At 39.0% G+C, this 22003-nt stretch overlaps 1 protein-coding gene across 2 annotated transcripts in view; it reads left to right on the forward strand.

Annotated features, from left to right (window-relative positions):
* LOC115215769 (sorting nexin-30-like) overlaps positions 1 to 17141 on the forward strand; it is a 56874-nt gene extending 39733 nt beyond the window's left edge. The window contains exons 6-11 of one of the 2 annotated variants that reach the window (XM_029785067.2): positions 2868 to 2998; positions 6854 to 6922; positions 9838 to 9924; positions 13510 to 13614; positions 14599 to 14751; positions 15747 to 17141. In XM_029785067.2, the coding sequence (XP_029640927.1) occupies positions 2868 to 2998; positions 6854 to 6922; positions 9838 to 9924; positions 13510 to 13614; positions 14599 to 14751; positions 15747 to 16076 (875 nt within the window). In that variant the 3' untranslated portion in view covers positions 16077 to 17141. The remainder of the gene's footprint in view (positions 1 to 2867; positions 2999 to 6853; positions 6923 to 9837; positions 9925 to 13509; positions 13615 to 14598; positions 14752 to 15746) is intronic. The other variant, XM_029785069.2, reaches the window with a different exon arrangement.
* The last annotated feature ends 4862 nt before the right edge of the window (positions 17142 to 22003 follow it).

A 22003-nucleotide genomic window follows, 5' to 3' on the forward strand; every position in this document is an offset into this window, starting at 1 on the left:
TATATATTCCCCACTTGGATGAAACACTGGTCTGTTGCAGGATTATCCATTTAAAGTGTTTTTCTCAAGAACACAAGGCATCACTTGGTCCAGGAATTGAAACCACAATCTTACGATCACAAGTCCAGCACCCTAACCACTAAGCTACTTGCCTCCACTACATGCTATCCCATCCATCCAGCACATACCTCTTATTAGTTATCACTTCCCCGCATTTTAAACTTTTATGATATAGCTGTGTGATTAATAAGCTCGTCTTCAAGCGTATAGTTTTGGGTTCAGTCCCACTATGTGGCACCTTGGATAAATATTTTCTATTATAGCCCTGGACTAACCAAACACTTGTGAGTGGATTTGGTAGATGAAACTCTGTGTGTGTCCCTCTTGACAACTGACGTTGGTTTGTTTACATCCCTGTAACTAAGCAGTTTGGTAAAAGGGACCAATAAAATAGTACCAGATTTTAAAAAAAATAAGTACTAGCAGGTGATTTGTTTGATTAAACACTCTAACTCAGTGCCTCAGCATGGCTGTAGTCCAGTGACTGAAGCAAGTAAAGGATAAAAGATAATCTGCTCTGTAAAGCTGAGGAGTGATGTACCAAAAATATACGAGACCTTGGCACATTGTCAGGATTAAAATATAAGTTAAACTGACAAAGACGGGCTTTTGAAAATGTGTTTAAAAATTATTATACTTGGATTAGATATTTTTTAAAGAAAAATCATGACCCATCTAAACGTTTAGTGCTTGCCCTCCCATAGTTATCCTTGACCTTCACAACTGCCTTGTAATCTCAACCCACCACTTTCACCAAAGGTAAATGCTTCTGCTCAGGTTAGGAACTGCTGATGTAGGCAATTTACAGGCCTCAATCATCATCATTGTTTTAACATCCACTTTTCCATGCTCATATGGGTTGAATGGAATTTGTTGAAGCAGATGTTCTATGGCTGGATGCATTTCCTGTTGCTAACCCTCACCTGTTTTCAAGCAAAGTAATATTTCCCTGTGACCAAGTAAATGAATATAATATGACATATGTATGTATACATCATCATCATTTAAATCCGTTTTCCATGCTAGCATGGGTTGGACGGTTTGACCGGGGTCTGGTAAGCCATGGAGGCTGCACCAGGCCCTAGTTTGATTTGGCAGTGTTTCTACAGCTGGATGCCCTTCCTAATGCCAACCACTCCGTGAGTGTAGTGGGTGCTTTTTACGTGCCAGATGAGGCTGGCAAACAGCCACGATCGGTTGGTGCTTTTACGTGTCACAGACGCCAGTCAGGTGGCGCTAGTATCTGCCACGTTCGGACGGTGCTTTTTACGTGTCACCGGCATGGGTGTCTTAACTACAATTTCCATCTGAATTTTTATTTTGATGTTGATGTACTTGACTCAATAGGTCTCCTCAAGAACAGCGGGTCACTCTACGATCCAAGGTTAGCTCAGCAGGCCATCCTGCGAGCCATGAACTCCATTTGTCGGGTCTTCGAAGTCACAGCATATATATGTATGTATGTATGTATGTGTGTGTGTGTGTGTGTGTGTGTGTGTAGCTATCTGTATGTATGTACAGCAAATTTCTGTCTGTTTTCTGTCTACCGAATGTCACTTGCAGCTCATCAAATCAAGGCTGTGACAGGAAACTGCTTTCTATGGCTGAAGACCCTTCATATTGCTGACCGTCACTTGTTTCTTCATGGCCAGACACGTTTTTCATGGAAGACTGGAAATAACATTGCTTGTATGGTTATGATGCTCAGTTACAACCATCATACATAGGTTGTTAAGCCTAGATAAAAAAAATTGGTTGTTCTGTTATTTACAGAAGGATGCCATAGTATTGGTTCCTAGGAAGCTATAACCTTTGCTGACAACAAGAGGATTCCATCTCTCAGCAAAATGAAATGCATCTGATGTCAGTGTATGAACTGTGTGGAAGTGAAGTGTGGATCACTGAATGCGGAGGAATGTGCAAAAGATGGAAAGGAACAAAGCAAGAATTGATCTGCTAGGTGCGTGCATGAATGATGAGGAACAAATGAGTAGAGAGAAAAGATGGGTGTAAGTTGAAGCAGTTGTGGTGTATAGGAGTGACTACATTGGTGTGGATGTGTAACCTAAATGGATGATGAGAGGCGGGTGAAGAAGAGGCAGGAGATGAATGTGGAGGGAATTGGTGGAAGAGGACGACCTACTAAAACATGGGCAAAAGTGGTGTAGGCTGATCTCAGGAAGCTGAACCTCGCAGATAAGGAAATGCAATGAGTGGGATGCTGTGCTGGAGAGGACATTTCCAACCAATACAAGCATGGAAAAGTAGGTATAAACATGATGATGATGTGTATACACAGTGTAATATAGAAAAAACAAATTCTCCTGTTTATGTAACACAGACTCATCTTCATCATCGTTTAACGTCTGCTTTCCATGCTAGCATGAGTTGGACGAATGACTGAAGGCTGGCGAACCAGTTGGCTGCACCAGACTCCAATCTGATCTGGCAGAGTTTCTACAGCTGGATGCCCTTCCTAACGCCAACCGCTCCAAGAATGTAGTAGGTGTTTTTACGTGCCACTGGCACGAGGGCCAGTTTTGTGGTACTGGCAGTGGCCACGCTCAAATGGTGCTTTTTATGTGCCACCTGCACATGAGCCACTCCAGCGGCACTGGCAATGACCTCGCTCAAATGTTTTTTTTCATGTGCCACCAGCACAAGTGCTAGTAAAGCGACACAGGTAATGATCACGCTCGACTGGTGCTTTTTACGAGCCCTTTTAGAAATATATTTGTACAACTTTGTTTACCAAATTGAATTATATTTACAAAATTTCGTTAATTTCTTATTTCTCTGTCTTTTAGAATATGTAGAAGAATTGAATGATTGGAGTCCAGTGTATACACTTTGGTCGAATTCTGAAGATAAACTGACCCCAGCTCTTCTTACAATGTCCAGAGCAATTGAAGCAAATTGTGTGGCCATTAAAGAATCTGTAAGTGATCGGAATTACATTTACAATTGCTTTATTAAGATTTTGAATTAAGTTGGGGAGCTGGCAGAATTGTTAGCATGCCATGCTCAGTGGCATTTCGTCTGTTGTTACATTCTGAGTTCAAGTTCCACTGAGGTCAACCTTGCCTTTCGTCCTTCCAGGGTTAATAAAATAAGTACCAGTTGGAAACTGGGGTCGATGTAATCCACTTAACCCCCTTCCTTGAAATTTGAAACCATTGTTGTTATTATTTTTTTTCCCCTTCTTTCTTCAAATTTTCTTCCATTTCTTGCCGAGTGTTTTCCGTACACCTAGGGCAGAGAAGCTCATTGTATGCATTCCCAGATTACACATGCAAATTCACAGATAAAATATTTAAAAATTAATAAATAAATAAATTCATGGATGTATGTTGTTTTCACAGTGATAATGCTCTTCTCAGTACATGAGCTGTCCTAGTTAATATGATTTTTTGCACTTCTTCTTCTTATGGTGGTGAGGTGGCTGAATCATTAGCATGCCAGGCAAAATACTGAGTGGCATTTCATTCGTCTTTTTTCTGAGTTCAAATTCTTCTGAGGTTGACTTTGCCTTTCGTCCTTTTCTGATTGATAAAATAAGAACTACAGAAGCACTGGGGTCAATGAACTTGCTGGCCTCGTGCCAAAATTTGAAACAATATTTTGAATGAATAGCAGTTCTTTTCCTTTCTTATTTATGAAAATAGTATTTGTTTCTTGGAATTTTAAGAATATTTTTTATTATTGGAATACAGAAGATGGTGAGTGTGCAGGATCCTTAGTATGTCAGATAAAATGATAAGTGGCATTTTTTCCAGTTCTTTACATTCTATGTTCAAATTCTACCAAGGTCCACTTGGCCTGTCAACCTTCTTAGGTCAATAAGATAAAGTACAAATCAAGTAGTGGGGTCGATGTAATCTACTGCCCCCTCCCCTCAAAACTGCTGGCCTTATACTGCAATGTGAAACAATTGTTAGAATACAGTTGTTGTATAGGAGCAAGCTTAGTTGTGTGGTTAAAGAGCCTACTTCACAACTGCATGGTTTTCGGTTTGATCCTATTGTGTAGCAACTTGGTTAAATGTCTTCTACTAAAGACTTGAGCTCATGAGTAAAATTTGGTAGAATTGAAACCACATAGAAGCTTGTCATGTGTGTGTTTTTCTTCACACTTCTTCACTTTGGGCAGCATGGACATTTGCTTAAACATCCTGCAGTTTAATGTTTTGGTGTACAAAGGCCAGGGGAATAAAGTACCTGACCTGAAAACAAGTGAGGGTTGGTATCAAGAAGGCCTCCCATATTGTTTAAATAAGTCTTGTCCAACCGATACCATCATAGCAAAATCAGACTTAAAAGCGATCATGATAGATTTTTGTTAGCCCCAGGTCAGCCATAATTGAATTTAGGGTGGTTTAGCTGCTCTTCTTTGCAACTCCTTAAAAGCTTCCTTACTGGTTTTATTTTTCTCACAAAATTAGTAGTTAAAACGAACTTTTCCAAATTCTTAAAGTACCATTGTTATCTGTTACTGTTGTTTCGGCCATGCTGTAACAATGCCTCAACTTAAAGTGTCAGCAAACAGCTTTTGCCTAAACAAGTCCAACCTTTTCAATGCAAAGGCACTGACAATGAATTGGTCTCAGAGTGTGACAGCTGTTTATATTATTTGACCTCCAGAAATATGTAATAAAAATTCAATCTTGGTATGATTTGAATACAGAACATTGATTCAAAAGAATACAGGGTATGACTCTGGGTGGAATTTAAGGTCTTCTCTCAGTCCTTGTTGGTTTTGTATTGTCATAGATGTTCCTGTAACTTTGCTTTTTTTGCTAGGGAGGGGGTGTTAGGCCTATGCTAAATCATGTTTTACTTTTGAGAAGTAGTAGTCTATTTTAGTTGGGCCTCTGTCCTTTCACTTGTCCAACATGGGAGATCCTGTCAGAAGCTTGCATTTTACTAGCATAGCTCTCATGGTTATTGAGGCACACCAGCCACCTCATCACAAGAGCTGAGCATTGTGGTGGATATTGAAAGATTGGATAACGGTAGAATATAAGGTAGAATGAAGCATAGTGTACAATAAATATTTAAGGTACAATAAAATGTTACCTTCTTTCTGTTTTGTTCATTTCCAACTCTTTTAAAAGAATGAAATGCCAAGCAAGGTAAATGAGGAACTTCTGCATGATCACTCAATCAGCTAGAAATAAGAATTCAGTTTCTCTCAGATTCCATTTGTCTTAAAAGGAAGGAAAGTTAGCTATAAAAAAAACAACAAAACAAAACAACAAAACAAAGCATGGTGTTCATAGCAGTTACATCTTTGTTTTTTGAAGAAGTGTGTTTTCAGTTAGGAGGCTGACCTGTAGCTGAAAATAATAATAGTTAGGGCTTCGGGTGAGAATAGTTGCTATTGACATCCTGAGATATGAAAGTAAACATTTTGCTTTTTCCTTCTTGAACTGATGAAATTGAAATCCTGTTATCCAAAATTTTAACTGGATTAAAAAATAAACATCATTTTTATCTAAGTACAATGTGATCTCAAATATAATGCCCTCCACCACCACACTCCAATTTTATTTACCTAGTATAGTGGGTGCTTTTTATGTGCCACCAGTACAGGAGCCAGTCATGTAGGCCTGGCATTGATCATGTTTGGATAGTACTTTTTAAGTGCCACTGGCACAGGGGCCAGTCAGGGGGTGCTGGCATTGGCTACGTTCGGATGGTGCTTTTTATGTGCCACCAGCACAGGAGCCAGTCAGAGAGTACTGGCTACAGCTACGATATTGGTTTTACTTGACTTAGCAGGTCTTCTCAAGCATATCATATTGCCTGATGCATCAGGTGTACTCTTAACTGTGCCGGACATGTGTGACTGCAATCTCACTTTAGTTGTCGGGTCTTCTCAAGCACAGCATATCTTCAAAGATCTTGGTCTCCTGTCATTGCCTCTGTGAGGCCCAATGTTCGAAGGTCATGCTTCACCACCTCATCCCATATCTTCCTGGGTCTACCTCTTCCGCAGGTAGGGAGTGGCACTTCCTCACACAGCTGTCCTCATCCATATGTGACATATGACCATACCAATGCTGTTGTCTCTCTTGCACACCACATTTGATGCTTCTTATGTCCAACTTTTCTCTCAGGATGCTTACACTCTGTCGTGTATGCATACTGACATTTCACATCCAGTGGATCATGCTAGCTTCATTTCTTCCAAGCTTACACATGCCCTCAGCAGTCATGGCCCATGTTTCACTGCTGTGTAGCATGGCAATTCACACACATGCATCATACAGTCTACCTTTCATCCTGAGCAAGAGGCCCTTAGTTGCTAGCAGAGGTAGGAGCACTCTACCCTGGCTATTCTTATTCTAGCTGCTACACTCTCAGTGCAACCACCCCAACTACAGACCTGGTCACCTAGGTAGTGGAAGCTATCAACTGCTTCTAGTTTCTCCCCCTGGCATGTGTTGGGAATCTGTTTTCTGTACCTCTTCAGTGTTTATTGCCCCAGTGCATTTGCCACACAAAAAACTATCTTCCCAGTTAACCTTCCTTTGATATTGCTGTAGCTTTTGTGTGTCCATAGCTTACACTGGGTACATCGTATGTAGTGTCTACCTATGCCTTTTCTACAGATTGAGCAGGGGCATCTACCAGAAGAGGTTTGTGATTTGAAGACCTTCAATGACCAGTTTTGTAATTTTCCATATTTTTTTTGTCTTGTTGCCAGTGACCGGAAATATTCTGTGAAAGCTGGAAACACCCTGTTCACTAAGTCATGTATTTACATATTTCTTTGTTTCTTTGATGTGTAGATTGATGAAATTGAAGAATCATTTTGCCAACCCCTCAAAGAATATATGTTATATACTGAAGCTGTAAAGGTGAGTAGATTCCAGAGTTTACGTCCACTCATTTGTCCATTCTGCCCACTGTTCCTGGGAGGGTTGTTGGGGGTAGAGTCTTGAGGCACCCATAATCTAATCAGAAGCAGTTGTCATTAGGCTTCCCAACTGGGTCCTCAAACGTGACCAACAAAGGCTATGGATATTATCCAACTGTCTCACTCTTGGTCTACCCCTAGGTCTTTTGTAGGTTGTCTTGGTTTGAAGAATGTGTCTTGTGATTCTTTCCTGGACATTCTAATTACATGTCCATAGTACTGGACCTCTCAGTCTGGAGAAGTAACTGCTCAGTCTGACAGACTCTGTCATCTTTGAGTTAGACACCCTTTCAAATAATGTTACTCCAGAGATTAGATTCTGTAATAATTATATTTCACACTTTTTCTATCATTAACACATACCATTATTTCATATGTTAATACTGTCTCTTCAGAAGGATAAATGGCAAATGACCTTTGTATTTCTTTCAACCAACGCATCTACTGCTGGAATACCTTACCCTGATTAAGACGTTGGTGTTTAAGAATTCAATCTGTTAGAGCATTAATTTAACACCTGTCTATTCTATGCTTGCTGTAGCATCTCACCTAATATATATCATCATCATCATCATCATCGTCATTTAACATCCACCTTCCATGCTAGCATGGGTTGGACTGTTTGACTGAGGACTGGCTAGCCAAAAGCTGTACCAAGCTCCAATCTGATCTGGCAAAGTTTCTACAGCTGGATACCCTTCATAACGCCAACCATGCTGAGAGTGTAGTGGGTGCTTTTATGTGCCAGTCAGGTGGTACTGGCACTGACCACGCTTGGCTGGTGCTTTTTATGTGCCACTGGCATGGGTGCCAGTCAGGCAGTACTGGCATCCATGCTGGTGGCACGTAAAAAGCACCATTCGAGCATGGTTGATGCCAGTGCCACCTGACTGGTCCCGTGCCGGTGGCATATAAAAAGCATGACCACATATACTTAGTGTATATGCTTCATGTATTTGCTGGTCAGTTGTGATTTAGTGTGGTAGGGAATACTCTCTGAGGTACTTGCTCAAAGTGCTGTGCAGTGGGACTGAACCCAAGACCACATGTTTGGGAAGTAAGCTTCTTAACCACACATACCTGCGAATGTATACCTTTTACTTGTTTCAGTCATTAGAGTATGGCCATGCTGAGGCACTACCTTGAAAGAATTTTAGTTGAGTGAATTGACCCCACTACTTATTTTTTAAGCCTGCTGCTTACTCTATTGGTCTCTTTTAATGAACTGCTATGTTACAGGGCACATAAACATACCAAAACTGGTTGGGGACATGCACACACACACGACAGTCTTTCAGTTTCCGTCTACCAAATCCTTTCACAAGGCTTTGGTTGGCCTGAAGCTATAGTAGAAGACACCTGCCCAAGGTGCCACAGTGGGACTGGATAGAGAAACGTTGGGAAGCAAACTTACCACACAACCAAGCTGGAGGGAATGCTGTGCCCATGTCCCTTTATAGGGCCTCTGAGACTAGTGGGAGGGAGAGAAGGGGGTATCCTCAAACCGGAGACCTGGTCTTGAATGCTTACAAGAGAGTGCACAACTTTAGAGGTAAGATTTTTAGGTGTGGTGTTAAACTGGTTGGCTGCAGTTTAAGTCTACCACTTAGGTAGGCCATGTCAGGATTTGAGCTCAGGACACCAAAGAGTCAGGACAAATACTGCAAAGGCATCTAGTCCATTGTCGTTATAGTTCCACCAGTCCACTGCCCTGGATTGGGACTTTTTTACTGACCATGAAAGAAAAAAGGCAAAGTTAATCATGAAATTTGAATGCAGAGTGAAGAGAGCTGGAACAAGAACCATGAGGCATTTTATCCCATACACTAATGAATTTGCCAGTTTGCCACCTTATCCACACACACGTACAGGTGCAGCCATGTGGTTAGAAGCTTGCTTCCCAATCACGAGGTCTTAGGTTCAGTTCCACTGCATGTCATTTTGGGCAAGTGTCTTCTGTTACATAACCCCAGGCCAATCAAAACTTTGAGTGGTTTTGGTAAGTGGAAACTGAAAGCAGTCACTTGTGTGTGGTTGTGTGTACCCTTGTCTCAGCTTCAATGTGATGGTCGTTAACAAGCATCATCATCATACAAGTCATGTCATTCATTTCCAATCTTTCATCAAAAACATGTCGGGCTATGAAGAAATATTACCTTGCTTAAAAATAGGTAAGGATTCTTGCTGTTGGAAATATTCAAGGAATTTTGTCTGATCCATGCAAACATGGAAAAGTGGATGATGATACATATTTGTTCACTCATGCATGCCCGTCTATCCATCAGCCTACCAGGCTGTCATCTGTCCTTGTCCCTTTATCAAACTTTAGCTTTTCAACACCTGGAATAAAGCCCCATCTCAAATACCCGACCCCATTTATTAGTGGGAAGTTTTAACATTTTTCCCCTTGTTCCTTTTCTATTTTGCAAGTTATTTGGTAACCTTCCCTGTGCTGGTGACATGAAAAAGTTATCTGGTACACATTGTAATGTGGTTGGTACTAGGAAAAGCATCCAGCCATAGAAACCATACCAAAGCATGGCACAGCCCTGCAGCTCACCAGCTCCTGCCAAACTGTCCAACCCATACCAGCATGGAAAAAAGACGTCATATGCAAACTTTGTGGAGAGATGAAACTGCTCTTTATAATAATTAAAACTTATTGAAGAGGGAAATGAAAATCTTTAAAAAATATTTTACATTCTGTTGCACACATTTAATGATTAATGATTCCAAAGTGTGAGCTGGAATATCTGTCAGAAAGGAAAATACAAAAACCAAATGTAGAAAAGGGAGCCAATGGGAAGTAAATATTTTCGTGGGATTAAAATTAAAATTTTTGTTTGTTTATTGTAGACAGTTTTACGTCGTCGTGATGCTATCCAAGCAGAATATGATTGGACTATAGATGAACTTGACAAGAAAAAAGATGAAAGAGAACAGGTATCAATTATATTTCATCATTTTGTTTAGGTGCAGCTTGTGTGTGACTTGTGTGCTAGATGTGTGTGTGTGTGTGTGTGTGTGTGTGTGTGTGCCTGTTATTTGTCTTGTGTCACTGCTCCCTTTTTATTTTAGGTAATATACTTTAGACTATATTATTGTTAATAGCTTTTTTGTGTGTGTGATGGTGATTAGGGTGTTAGGGATGATCTTGGTGAGATTAGTGCTGATCAGGATGGTATTGCTTAGCCACAGATTATCACTATTCAAGCGAACCTTTGACCTAAAGTGTTCCAGCCTTGACACTACTGTTAATTTTATATCGGTCAGTATTCACTGACTAATATAAGTTGGTAGTGATTGTGAGTTAGGATGTATGCAATTAGTACAATGCAAGTCCAGAGAATGGCATTGATCTAATTCAGAGCTGCTACAATTAAAGGTTTCTTTCAGACTACAGTGGGCAGCTTGGAGTCAGTGTCTCAAAATGAATGCCAATAACCTTAGCCTAAGAAGGGCAAATGACAGTATAATTATGTAAGCATGACTTATAGATAAATAGAAATTATTTACCAGTAATAACCTGGATGTATGGAATGATAACTTGATATTGTTGTTTAGACCCAGTTCATCCTTGATTAAGCAGACCAAAGTATGATGAAAAACATTTCAGCTATGACCATAGTCTCTCATTTTTTTCCCCTTTTGGTATACTATACCCTGGATTACATTATCCATTCATTGTGTCTGATTTCTAATTGTGGAGGGAACCTGCAGAAGGGGTAGACTCAGGAAGACATGGGAAAAAGTGTCGAGAAAGGATTTTCAAACACTGGACCTAATTGAGAAGATGACAGGGGATCGGGACTTGTGGTGATTTGTTGTACTTGGGAAGATCCGTCAGCAAAGTAAAACTGTTACCTTCCATACATACAGGCATGTCCTTCACGGCTCTGCCCATGCTCCCTCTCCCAGGTGAGAGATCTTTGTCTTGCAAGTGCTGGTGCTATGTAAATGCACCTGTGCTGGTGGCATGTAAAAAGCACCCAGCACACTTTGTAAATTGGTTGGCATTAGGAAGGGCATCCTGCTGTAGAAACCATGCCAAAACAAACAACTGGATTTTGACCAGCTCCTGTCGAATTGTCCAACCCATTCCAGCATGGAAAGCGGACGTTAAATGATGGTGTGTCCATTTTTCTAAAGGTTGTGATGTTTGAGGGAGATTTCCTGCAATTCAAGCAGGAAAGTCAAAAGTGGTCTCCCTTGATTTTCAAACTGGCGCATGAAATGGTTTCATTTCAACCCCGTAAGGTAACTGAACACCAGCCAGTTATTGTGTTCCCACTGCTTACCTCAGTAATCTTTATTGTCCGAACCTATTTATTTGCAAGAAGGTGTACCTTTGTGGCATTTTAGTACTTTTGACTGGGAAAAAAAAAATCAGTGATGACATCATGTAAACTAATTAATTAAACACTGCGGACCCTCTGTTGAGACTCTTACCTGTGGCTCATTTACAATCAACTTTAATAATAATCAGCATTATTATTAAAGAGGAAAGATCCTGCCCAGGTTCTCTTACCTCTCCATCCTCCGAAGGTCGATAATAGGTTCAGGGGTTGATATAAGTGACGGCAAAATCGTTTCAGGTAATAGGCAGGCAGCAGGACCAAGGTTCAATAAATAATTAATTTTACTCTAGCAGTCATACTTAGTTGTCTGCCCCTGCATTCGTAGTTTAAATTCCCTCCAGTAGACCTTTCGCCTATTAAAGATCAATAAAATATTCTGAAATTCAATTCGGTAAACTGTAGACTTAACAATGGTGGGAAGCAATGATTGGAGGAACATTTAATATAAACCAAACACTAAAAGGAAATAAGTAACTTGGAGTAATTAAGACTGATTATCTGAAAAATATTCTCAATAGACAGTTCTCTCTCTCTCTTGTGCACATGTCTGTGTATATTCATGTATGCATGTTATATAGTTAATAAATGTCTATTTAGTCTTGCTGAGAAAAATGAATCTGTAGATAATAAACTAGAATCAAAGCTTGAACCAACTAGTAGTTATATTTATATATGTCTATATATTATCATACTGCATTAGCACTTTAGTGAAGTGTATGTGTATAAGACTTAGAGATGAAATTTATCCAAATGCGGAAACAAAAGCTTCAATTGAGGAGCCTCTGAGTAAACTTGGTAATGGCTGTTGTTTTAGTGAGTTGGAAAGAAGACAGGACCCTGCTGCTACCAAAGAAATGGTCATACTTGATGTTCCAATTCCATACACTGCACTCAGTGTGAACTTTGGGTGCAGAAGAGATATAGTGGATTCACAGGCAAAGTGACAGTGAATAATGACTTTATATGTGGTTGATGTACAGGAGTAATTAGCCATCAGATCAATAGTGAAATAGTTTGTTTGGATGATTCCATAGAAGTAGTTAATTACTTCTGCTCCCTAGGTGGCCTTATCAGCTGTGGCAGAAGGTGGTCTGAAAGCTGAGTAAGACTGTGGTAGAATCGGTTCATGGACTTACTACCTTTGATTGGCAACAATGCAGTCCTCTCTTCCAGGGAAGGGTAGATTGTATAATGGTTGTGAATGAAGGGCAGCGCTGTTGGAAGTGAGACCTGAGCATTGAATGTGGAGGTTGTGAGGGAGATGAAGTGAACATTCTCTGCCAGATGCTGGTTGTTGTGTGTTTAGATAATGTGGTACAGATGAGTTGAGCTGAGAGTGAGAAAGTAAAAAAAGGAAGATGACTTCATTAGTATGGATATGGAATTATAATGGAAGAAAATTCCAGGAGAGTCAAGTGGAAGGAAACTGGAGGATGACGACAAAGGAAGAATTTGGCAGAAATGGTGGAAGTTGATCTTGAGATGTTGAACCTCTCAAACGAGGTGGACTGGAATGAGTGGCACAAGAGAGAGAGAGAGAGAGAGAGAGAGAGAGAGAGAGAGAGAGAGTCTCACCAGCTGTTGCATGTAGGAATGATAAATAAAAAATAATGAAATTATTGTATACAGTGCTCAGGTGCACCACAACTTGTCAAAAGTGCATATAAAGCATATGCAATAATGTACAAATGTCTGGGAAGTGAACAGTGTATGAGTCAGATACATGCTTGCGTGTGTATGGAGGGGAGAAAATCAGGTGTAGTGTTGGCGAATCTCAGGAAGCATGGAAGTTTTGAAGGATTCAGTGCTCCGACAACTAACAACTGATGCCGGCAGTTTGTTCCATACTTCAGCAACTCTTAGCGGGAAAAAATGTTTCCGAAAGTCATGGAAAGATCTGTGCTGTTTTCTGACTTTGTAAACATGTCCACGAGTGTTAGACAGGTGGAGTTTGAAAAGGTGCTCAGAGTTATTGTTTGTATGATGGTTAATAATTTTATGGGTATCTGCCAAGTCAGCTGCCAGACAACGTCGGAGTTTCAATGTATCCAATGTATCCATGCCCATGATGATGAGGTGTGTGTGTATGTAATAAGAAATATCTAACCACTGACTTCACCATTGTTTCCATGCTGCTGCTATACATTCAGTGTTCATTGTTTGCTTTCAGTTAAAAGTCTCAGACCAGTCCTTCTCCCTGGGAGCATTTTTAGGCAAGGATCCAGATGATGTCAAACAGCAAAAACAGATCAAGCTGGAAAAAAATATTCATGAGGTACATTTCTGTGTGTGTGTGTGTGCAATTTGCAAAGCTTTAGCATCAAAATAAAGTGTGTGCCAATGTACATCTGCATGTGACACACACACACGTTAATAAAGATTTCACTTAGGCTTCCTGCTGTTTCCACTATATGATGTAGTTCACTCTGAGCTGAGTGCTTGTGCATCACCTAATAGTTTCCTCAGAGCCTTTAAGCTTTGAGTGCACTGCATCTTATAGCAGAAACAGTTGTAAGCTTATGAACCGATTATGTAATATCTGTTCCAGTGTCATTCCTTTACACACACACACACGCACACACACGTGTGTGTCTTTATATCTTTCACTGTGATTTGGCAAAGAATATAAATATTGATGAAAACCCCATGTTCTTTGAGTGAAGTTCACCAAGTTATTGCTTTGACTGTTATTGTTGTAGATGCTGTGATGTAATGTTTGGTCTCTTGGAAATTTGCAACCAAGAATAGGAAATGAGATCCTCATCGTTTAACATCCACTGTTCCATGCTTGCATGGATCAGCTGGAATTTGTTGAGGCAAATTTTTTCTGTGGCTGTATGCCCTTCTTGTTGCCAATCCTCACTGGTTTCCAAGCATGGTGATTTTTCCCATGACCAGAAAAGTTGTCCACAGAAGACAGGAAACAAACACTGTCGCTTATGTAATACTTGTTTGTAATCATCATGTGATGTCAAATGAAGGGTACACATGAACACACATAATGGGGGCTTCTTTCAGTTTCTGTCTCCTAAATCTGCGCAAAAGGTTTGGCTTGCTCAAGACTATAATAGAAAACACTTTCTCAAGGTGCTATGTAGTGGGATTGAACTCAAGACCACCTGCTTCATAACCACACAGCTGTGCCTGTGTCTAAAATCCACACCTATAGTCACATCTGTGCTATAAAATAAAAAGAAATTAAAAAAAGAAATTGTAATTTGTTTATGCCCCGTCTGTGATTCCATTCTCTGTTTTGTAGCTTACTCAAAATGTGGAAATCCTCAATGACAAATCTGCCTGTGCTAATGCTGATTTGAAGGCTGATATGGAGCGCTGGCATAAGACCAAACATAGGGACTTGAGAGAAATTTTCGTTGCTCTTGCAGACAAGCAAGTTGAACGGTATGAAAAGGTAAGCATGCTGTGCAGAATTCTCCTTCGTCCAGTGCAAAATTCCCTTACTACCTGTGTCAATTTTGTAACGTTTTAGTATTTTCTTGTAAGACAGTGTGTCAGCTTTGTTGGTGTTTAAACTTAGTCAAGTTGTGATCCACTATGATCCAGCTGGTTAAAGGCCTCCAACAAGAATTATCTCAGTGTATGTAGGATTACGTTATCTAATACAAACTACCACTTTTTTAAAAATGGTGTCGTATTAAGGACATTTGTGTGCAATTTCCATCAGGACAGGCAACTGCATGTACTGGTTTATGCACAAAAAATATGCGTTATGAGCAAGGGAGATTTATGTTCAACAAGGGATCGAATTCTGTGTTTGTGAATAAACTTATCTCCCTTTCACATTTTAAGAGAATTGAGGAATTTCATATTTCTATTTTTACATTATTTTAGTTGTGTCAAATATATATTCACTGTATAATTCTGATGCTATTATCAATTGTACATGTAGGGTTACTATAGTGCAGTCATTTGTATATTTATGTTGTTGTTCATTTGTATATTTACTGTTTGATTTAAATATGAAATTCAGTGTTTTTCTTTTTTTGTTAACTTGGATGTCCTTTAAAACTCAGTCAACCGTGAAAGATGATAAACTGAAGTTGAGCAGTGCAAGAAAAATTAATAATAGGAATGTGCATACTGCATGCATAGTGTGCAGTCATCATAAGATGTTGGCCATATTTGGCAACATGATGTTTAACCTTATCTAATATTTAGCTTTTTAGCTGAGACACTAGCTACTAGCCCCTAGTGCCTCATTGCACACCTTACCAGTCTTGATATGATCCCTTACTGTGATGTCTACTATTACATCACATTTCTTTTTGTTTGTTAGTCAGTGTTTCAGGTGATAGGAAATGTGAAGGAAATATAAAATGCCATTCGTAGCAAAGCGAATCCAAGACAAACTGTTGTTCAGTAATTCCCTTTTTCTGTTGTTTCCAGTGTCTCCATGCCTGGGAAGATGCCATCCGTAGAATTCAAGCCAACGCTGATATTACGAAGCCCACTTGTGATGAGATTCAGACGATTGGTGAAGTAAGGGATTCCATGTCTCCCCAGTTGACCCCTTCTCACGTGATGTCAGTGGACACCGATGGCGATACAGGTGCTGAGGCAGCGTGTGTTGATGCTGATGCCGATGGGGATCACCCAGCCGTTCCTCCGCTTCCTCCCAAAGACGTCTACGAAGGAAGTGCGAAAGGAGACGGGGGGGACACCTCCACTGCCAACAACACCGGCAACAACAACAACAACAACAGGAGCAGTACATGAAAGCCAAAATGAAGCGGGGACATAAGGAATCACTCATCTCTTTTACTATTTAAATTATTCCATAATAATTATCTCCATTTCACTCCCACCCACCCCTATTTTCTCTGATCCTATGAAAGGGTCGATAACTTCTCAGGTGGTCCCTGTTCTCTTACATATATTAAAAAAGACCCCTAGGGACCTACAGCAGCTGTTGATGATGAAATTGATGCAATATAATCGACCGTTCATAGAGCAGAGACTGAAATATATTATTTTAGAAGTCCTAACTCATCATCATCATGTACATCATCACTATCATCATCATCATTATAATCATTATCTCTATCATCTGATCTGTTCAGTATACACCATGATCTCATTTCAATATGGCTTCAGTTACCACATGTCAAAGGTGTATTTGTGTGTGAGTGCAATTATAACTGCAGTCTGATGTGCACAGGTGTTTAATTATGTGGTTGTGTAGCACATAAGATGTCTTGTCATCTGTTCTCTTTCTCTCACTGATAATTATAGTTGTGTAGTTGTGGTGAGCACGTGTGTGTGTGCTACACACTTTATGCATTGTTAAACACAGTAAGATGAGATATATTTATTTGCAATTTTTTTTCTTATTGTATGGAAAGAAGGGCATTATCCATACTCCCAAGGAAGGGCATTTCATATCAGAGATAAAATGGAATTTTTTTTTTGTAGATTGAAGTTTGGAAAAATTGGAGGTTAGTGCATGAACAGAAAGAGTGAGTGAGATAACGATAGAGAAAGTTCTATTGGATGGAGGCACCAGTCTTTTGGACAAAGGACCATATGCAGAGTTTTAATGCAGGGTATGGAGAAATGACAGGCTGTTCTCTCTTTCTCCTCTCTGAAATCTCTATAGTTACAGGTGCTGATGTCCTAAAGATGCTATCAGATAATTCCCCCCTTTTTCAAAAAGTTAGTTTCATTTGTCAAATCAAGTATTTGCTGATGTTGTATCTTATTTATTACAATTCAATATTGTTCAGAGTTGGATCAAATGCTGTGGAGGCCAGAGGCCAGTGGATGGTAGACTTAAAAAAAAAACCCAAAATCTGTGACCTGGCTTAACACTACCATTAGTCCCTGGGGCATTTAGCAGTGTCCACCTTGTTACAAGAGTTTAGGCCAGATCTCAAACCATCTACTTATCTTCTTCCCACCAGTCTGAGAGATTGTAAGAAGCATTTCAATAGATGTCTGCCCTTCTTCGTCTAAGTTCTTTAAAGTTCACATTCCATTTTCAAATAACAGTTGTAGTAATTTTACTTCAGTTAAGTTAAGTTGGCTCATGGAAAAGGCATAAATGTTGCAACATCCTGTTTACTTTGTCTTGTATAAATTTTAGGTTTTGTGCTTAGTCAAAAGAAATGACTAGTGTTTAGTGTTGGGCTGTATACTTTAGTCCATCTAGTTTCATATTTCAATGTTGACTCTTTCTCCTGGGTCCACCAGTCTTATCATCTACTTGTCCTACTGGAGTTGACCTTTCCTGCTGACCTGTTGCCCTGTTGAGGTCAATCTTTCTTATCTTCCCCTTTCTTGACTGACATTGAATCTTGCTGTTATCTCTCTACCTTATTACGGTTAATTTTGATGTCAATGAGGCAAAGATCTATGATTTAAGGAAGTTGTTATCTATCCACCTTCTTACAAAGTGCAATCCTACACTTAGTAAGAAATGGAATCTTTTTGTTTTTTAATGTTACTGCCATTAGAACTAGTTGATCACCAAGGGTATATAACCACCCGCTTATATATATATATATATATATGCAATAATTATAGCGATAGAAAATATGGAGACTGGTATATCCTCAAAATTTATGTCCCTTTCATTTTATGGTATGTCATACAGCATATTTTTAAGGTTTTATATATATATGTATATAAACTTCTTTCAAATAGCTGTAGTAAATGAACCAATTTGCATCTGTTGAGATATATATATGGTTTATAGATGAAACAGATATTCTCTGTACATTTTGTAGTGCTCAAGAGGTTTAAACTTGAGCAGGTAAAGGAGTAGATGTAAGGAGAAGCAAGTGAGGCAGGTCGATGTACAGACAATATTAAATACATTTAATACAAAAAATGTACGTATGTATACAAAGAAGTCCGACTTACACAGAATAGAAATGATATCAAGAATTAAAGGGGTTGAAGAAGAGTTTTACAAGTCCAACAGCTGTTTTTGGGAGCTCGTTGGTCCAGAATAATGATTGTAACTTGACTCGATCATCGGATAACATCAGCCTCCGTCTTCAGGGAAGAAGTATTACATTTGAGGTGTTGTCAGAAAGGAGATTAAGGATGGAATATATATATATATATATATATATGTTATAAGAAAAATCAAAACCAAGGTAGAACGAGTATCTCGAGTTATTTAGAATAATGCAGTAAGGGTAAGGTGAATTTGAAGTCTTAGCTGTTTCTGGGATAGCCCAAGTGGTTGGTTAGCTTGTCCATGCACTGGGTATTCCATCATCAGAAACAAGGTATGAATATTTTAGACAGGGAAAATTCACAGTTTACAAGGAATAGAATTCACAGTTTATAAGGAATAAAATAGAAGAATAAAGAGTAAAAGTGGTCAAAAGAACATAGGCAGGAGAATAATGCTCATAACACCTCTTTTTCCAGAGGATGTGGGTGTTGGCTGGTACTTCCATGAAGGTAGAGGGTTTTAGTTAAAATCCCAGGTAAACCCAAACAGTATTTCGCCAGTATTCTGAATATTGTATATGTGTATTGCCTATTATCCAAGTGAAAGTCAAGTTCTAAGAGTAACTTCCATCCTTCTGGGGCAGATGAATTTTATCAGGTTTAGAGATTTAATCTTCAGATGTCTTTAGTGGAGTCCACTTTGTTGTAAGCATTTGAGTGAGGTCTCTTCCTCTTTCCCATCAGCCTTGAAAGTACAGCAAAGGACCATAAGGCACTGCTTGTTTCCTTTGTGTGTTTTGGGGGGGGGGGGTACACTTGCTGGCTAATTCGTTGAGCAAGCAATTCAGTTAATCAAATAACTGAATACCCTCTGCCATTACTAATAGACCCGTTTTTAGGTGGGTTTGCAATAAATACAGTTTTCTCTCACTTCTCATTTGTGTTTGTATTCACATTTAGTTTGACCTACAACTATTGTTGTTAATTCAGTCTGAGTTCAATCTTTGGAACCATTTTAATTAGAATAATTATAAATACATGCTCACATGCATTATCATAAGGAACAGTCATTAATTAGTAATAAAAAGGTTGGTTTGATCATTTCCAGTGCTTACAAGGTCAGATATGTCATTTTGTGTTCAATATAGTGAAGAAGAAGAAGAAGAATATTTTATGTTAACTAATATTGTTTGGCTGAGAGCAAGCAGGGAAGACAACTTTCTGCATTATTAGGCTCAAATCCTTTGCTCCCTATGCGGAATAGGCCATTGGCAAGTTTTCTCCATTGTTCTCAGCTCTGGGTAGAACTGCTCTTTCAGTTAGGGCCACCCTCATCGTATGTTTTTTTGAGGTGATGGTCTTGTTGAGTTTGAATTCCCATTGATGCTTCTGCAACTTTGCTTGTTTTCTAGGTAAAGGTTTTGGTTCTATGCAAATTCTGGGGAGTGGTTTGTCCCTATTACTTGAGCTTCTATTCTTTAATCTGTCTCAGCAGCTTCTGTTCTGCTGGCATAGCTTTCAGAGTCACAGAAAACATGCCATTTCACTGCAGCAAGGACTGGGCTTTGTGCTGGATTATAATATTTCTTCCTACTCTGCTTATATCTGAACCCTGTTTTTTTTTATTGCTTAATTATGTGGTCAGCGTCCTTTTATAATTAAATTATCAATTAATGCTACCAGGCTCGTTAGATCATTAGATAAAATGCTTTGTGGTATTTGTTCTAGCTCTTTGTACTGAGTTCAAATTCCATCAAGGTCAATTTTGCTTTTCATCCCTTGGGGTTGATGAAGTACTTGTCAAGTACTGGGGTTGACAGTATTGACTAATCTTGTTGCCATGTTTTATTTCAAGCCCCCTTTTTCTACCTCTGGAATATAGACTGTTGACCCTTTTTCTTCACTGTGCTCCACCCTGGGCTGTCTTTCCTGCTTCTCTCCAGTTGTATCCTTGCGCTTTCTTTTTGGATCTTGCTGATCATTCATTTCCCTGAAGGAGGGCCTTCCTCTCCCACATCTTGGTTTTGAATCTTCATTGATGCTTCTAAAACTTTGCTTTTTTCTAGATAGGAATGTTGGACTTATGCATTTTTATTTATGGGAAGAGGCAGTCCATATAAGTTCGGCCTCTATTTGACTTGTCCCGCATGTGAGGCTCGACCAGGAGCTTGAACTCAACTGGCATAGCTCTTAGGCTCATAAGCCACAACACTGCAATAAGGACTGGATCTTGTGGTGACTAACATTGCCCTACTAAATCTCTAGCCTTTTTACCTATGTGAGAAATATTCTTACTCTTGCAGATGGTGGAAGAAATTCTCTTTAGATTGTAGAAACGATCAAACTTAACAGAAACTTTTAGTCATAATCAATTTCTTAATCTGAACCCTGTTTTTTTTGCTTAATTATGTGGTCAGTATCCTTTTATAATTAAATTGTTAATCAATGCTACCAAGCTCGTTAGAGCATTAGACAAATTTTATTATTATTATTATTATTTGATTTAGTGATCAGGTGTAGCTCTGATAAAAAACAGACTACTTATTGAAGGAAGTCTAATTCTTACAAAAAAAACATAGAAACGCTTTACTCTGTCTTGTAACTATATTTCTAATGTGTTGACAGCCTGTGTTTCAGTTAATTTTCAAGATAATTAGGATTTTGAGTGGGGTTTAGCAAACAAAAAATATATATATATGTATATAGATATGTCATAAATGACAAAGAAATGGTTTGATGAAATTTTATTTAACAATAAGAAAATTCTAATATCACATTTTCTCTTGTATTGTACTATATAGTCTGTATTCTTTGTATAATGATACATTGAGCTTTTTTTATGAGTGCTACTGGATTACTTGTGGTAAGAAGCTTACTTCCCAACCGCATGGTTTAGGGTTCAGTCCCACTCTGTGGCACCTTGGGCAAGTGTCTTCTACTATAGACTCGGGCTGACCAAAGCCTTGAGAGTGGATTTGGTAGATGGAAACTGAAAGAAGCCCATCGTATATTCATATAATGTTTGTGTGTGTCTGCATTTGTGTCCCTCCACCCACTAACGTTTGACAACTGATATTGGTATGTTTACATTCCTGAAACTTAGCAGTTTGGCAAAAGAGACTAATAGAATAAGTACAAGGCTTACAAAGAATAAGACCTGGGGTCGATTTCTTTGACTAAAAGTGGTGCTCCAGCATGGCTGCAGTTAAATGACTGTAAAAAGTTAAAAAATGGAAGAATTTCTATATATAAATCTTGCTGATTGCCCAATTGAAAGTCAAGTTATAAGAAAGTCTTCCATTCTTCTGGCGTTGACAAAGTACCAAGTTTGGTGATTTAACCTACCACCTAATTCACCACCACCACCACCTGGCTCTTGGATGCCTTTAGTGTTGTAAGCACTTGGGAGAGGCCTATTCCTCCTTCCCATCAGTCTTGAAGGCTCTGTGAAGGACCGTAAGGAATTACTTGTTCCCTTTAAGAAACAAGTATGAGGAAATGGTTAAAATAAGGAAATATTAAAAATTTTTTGTGTAGGGGACACCACGAAATAAGACAATTAAAAAAAAAAAGAATTTATATAATACAGTTATTTTGGAATCCTATTTTTCTGTCGAATTTTGTGTATACGTTTCTTACTCTAATATTTTTTCACAAGTTATCACCTCGTCCTTTCTTTTGTTTTCTGCACCAAATTATTAATACTCTTTCGGTGCAGTCAAGGTACGTAACTCTGCTTA

This window comes from Octopus sinensis, linkage group LG9 (assembly GCF_006345805.1).
Source record: "Octopus sinensis linkage group LG9, ASM634580v1, whole genome shotgun sequence".
Lineage (NCBI taxonomy): Eukaryota > Metazoa > Mollusca > Cephalopoda > Octopoda > Octopodidae > Octopus > Octopus sinensis.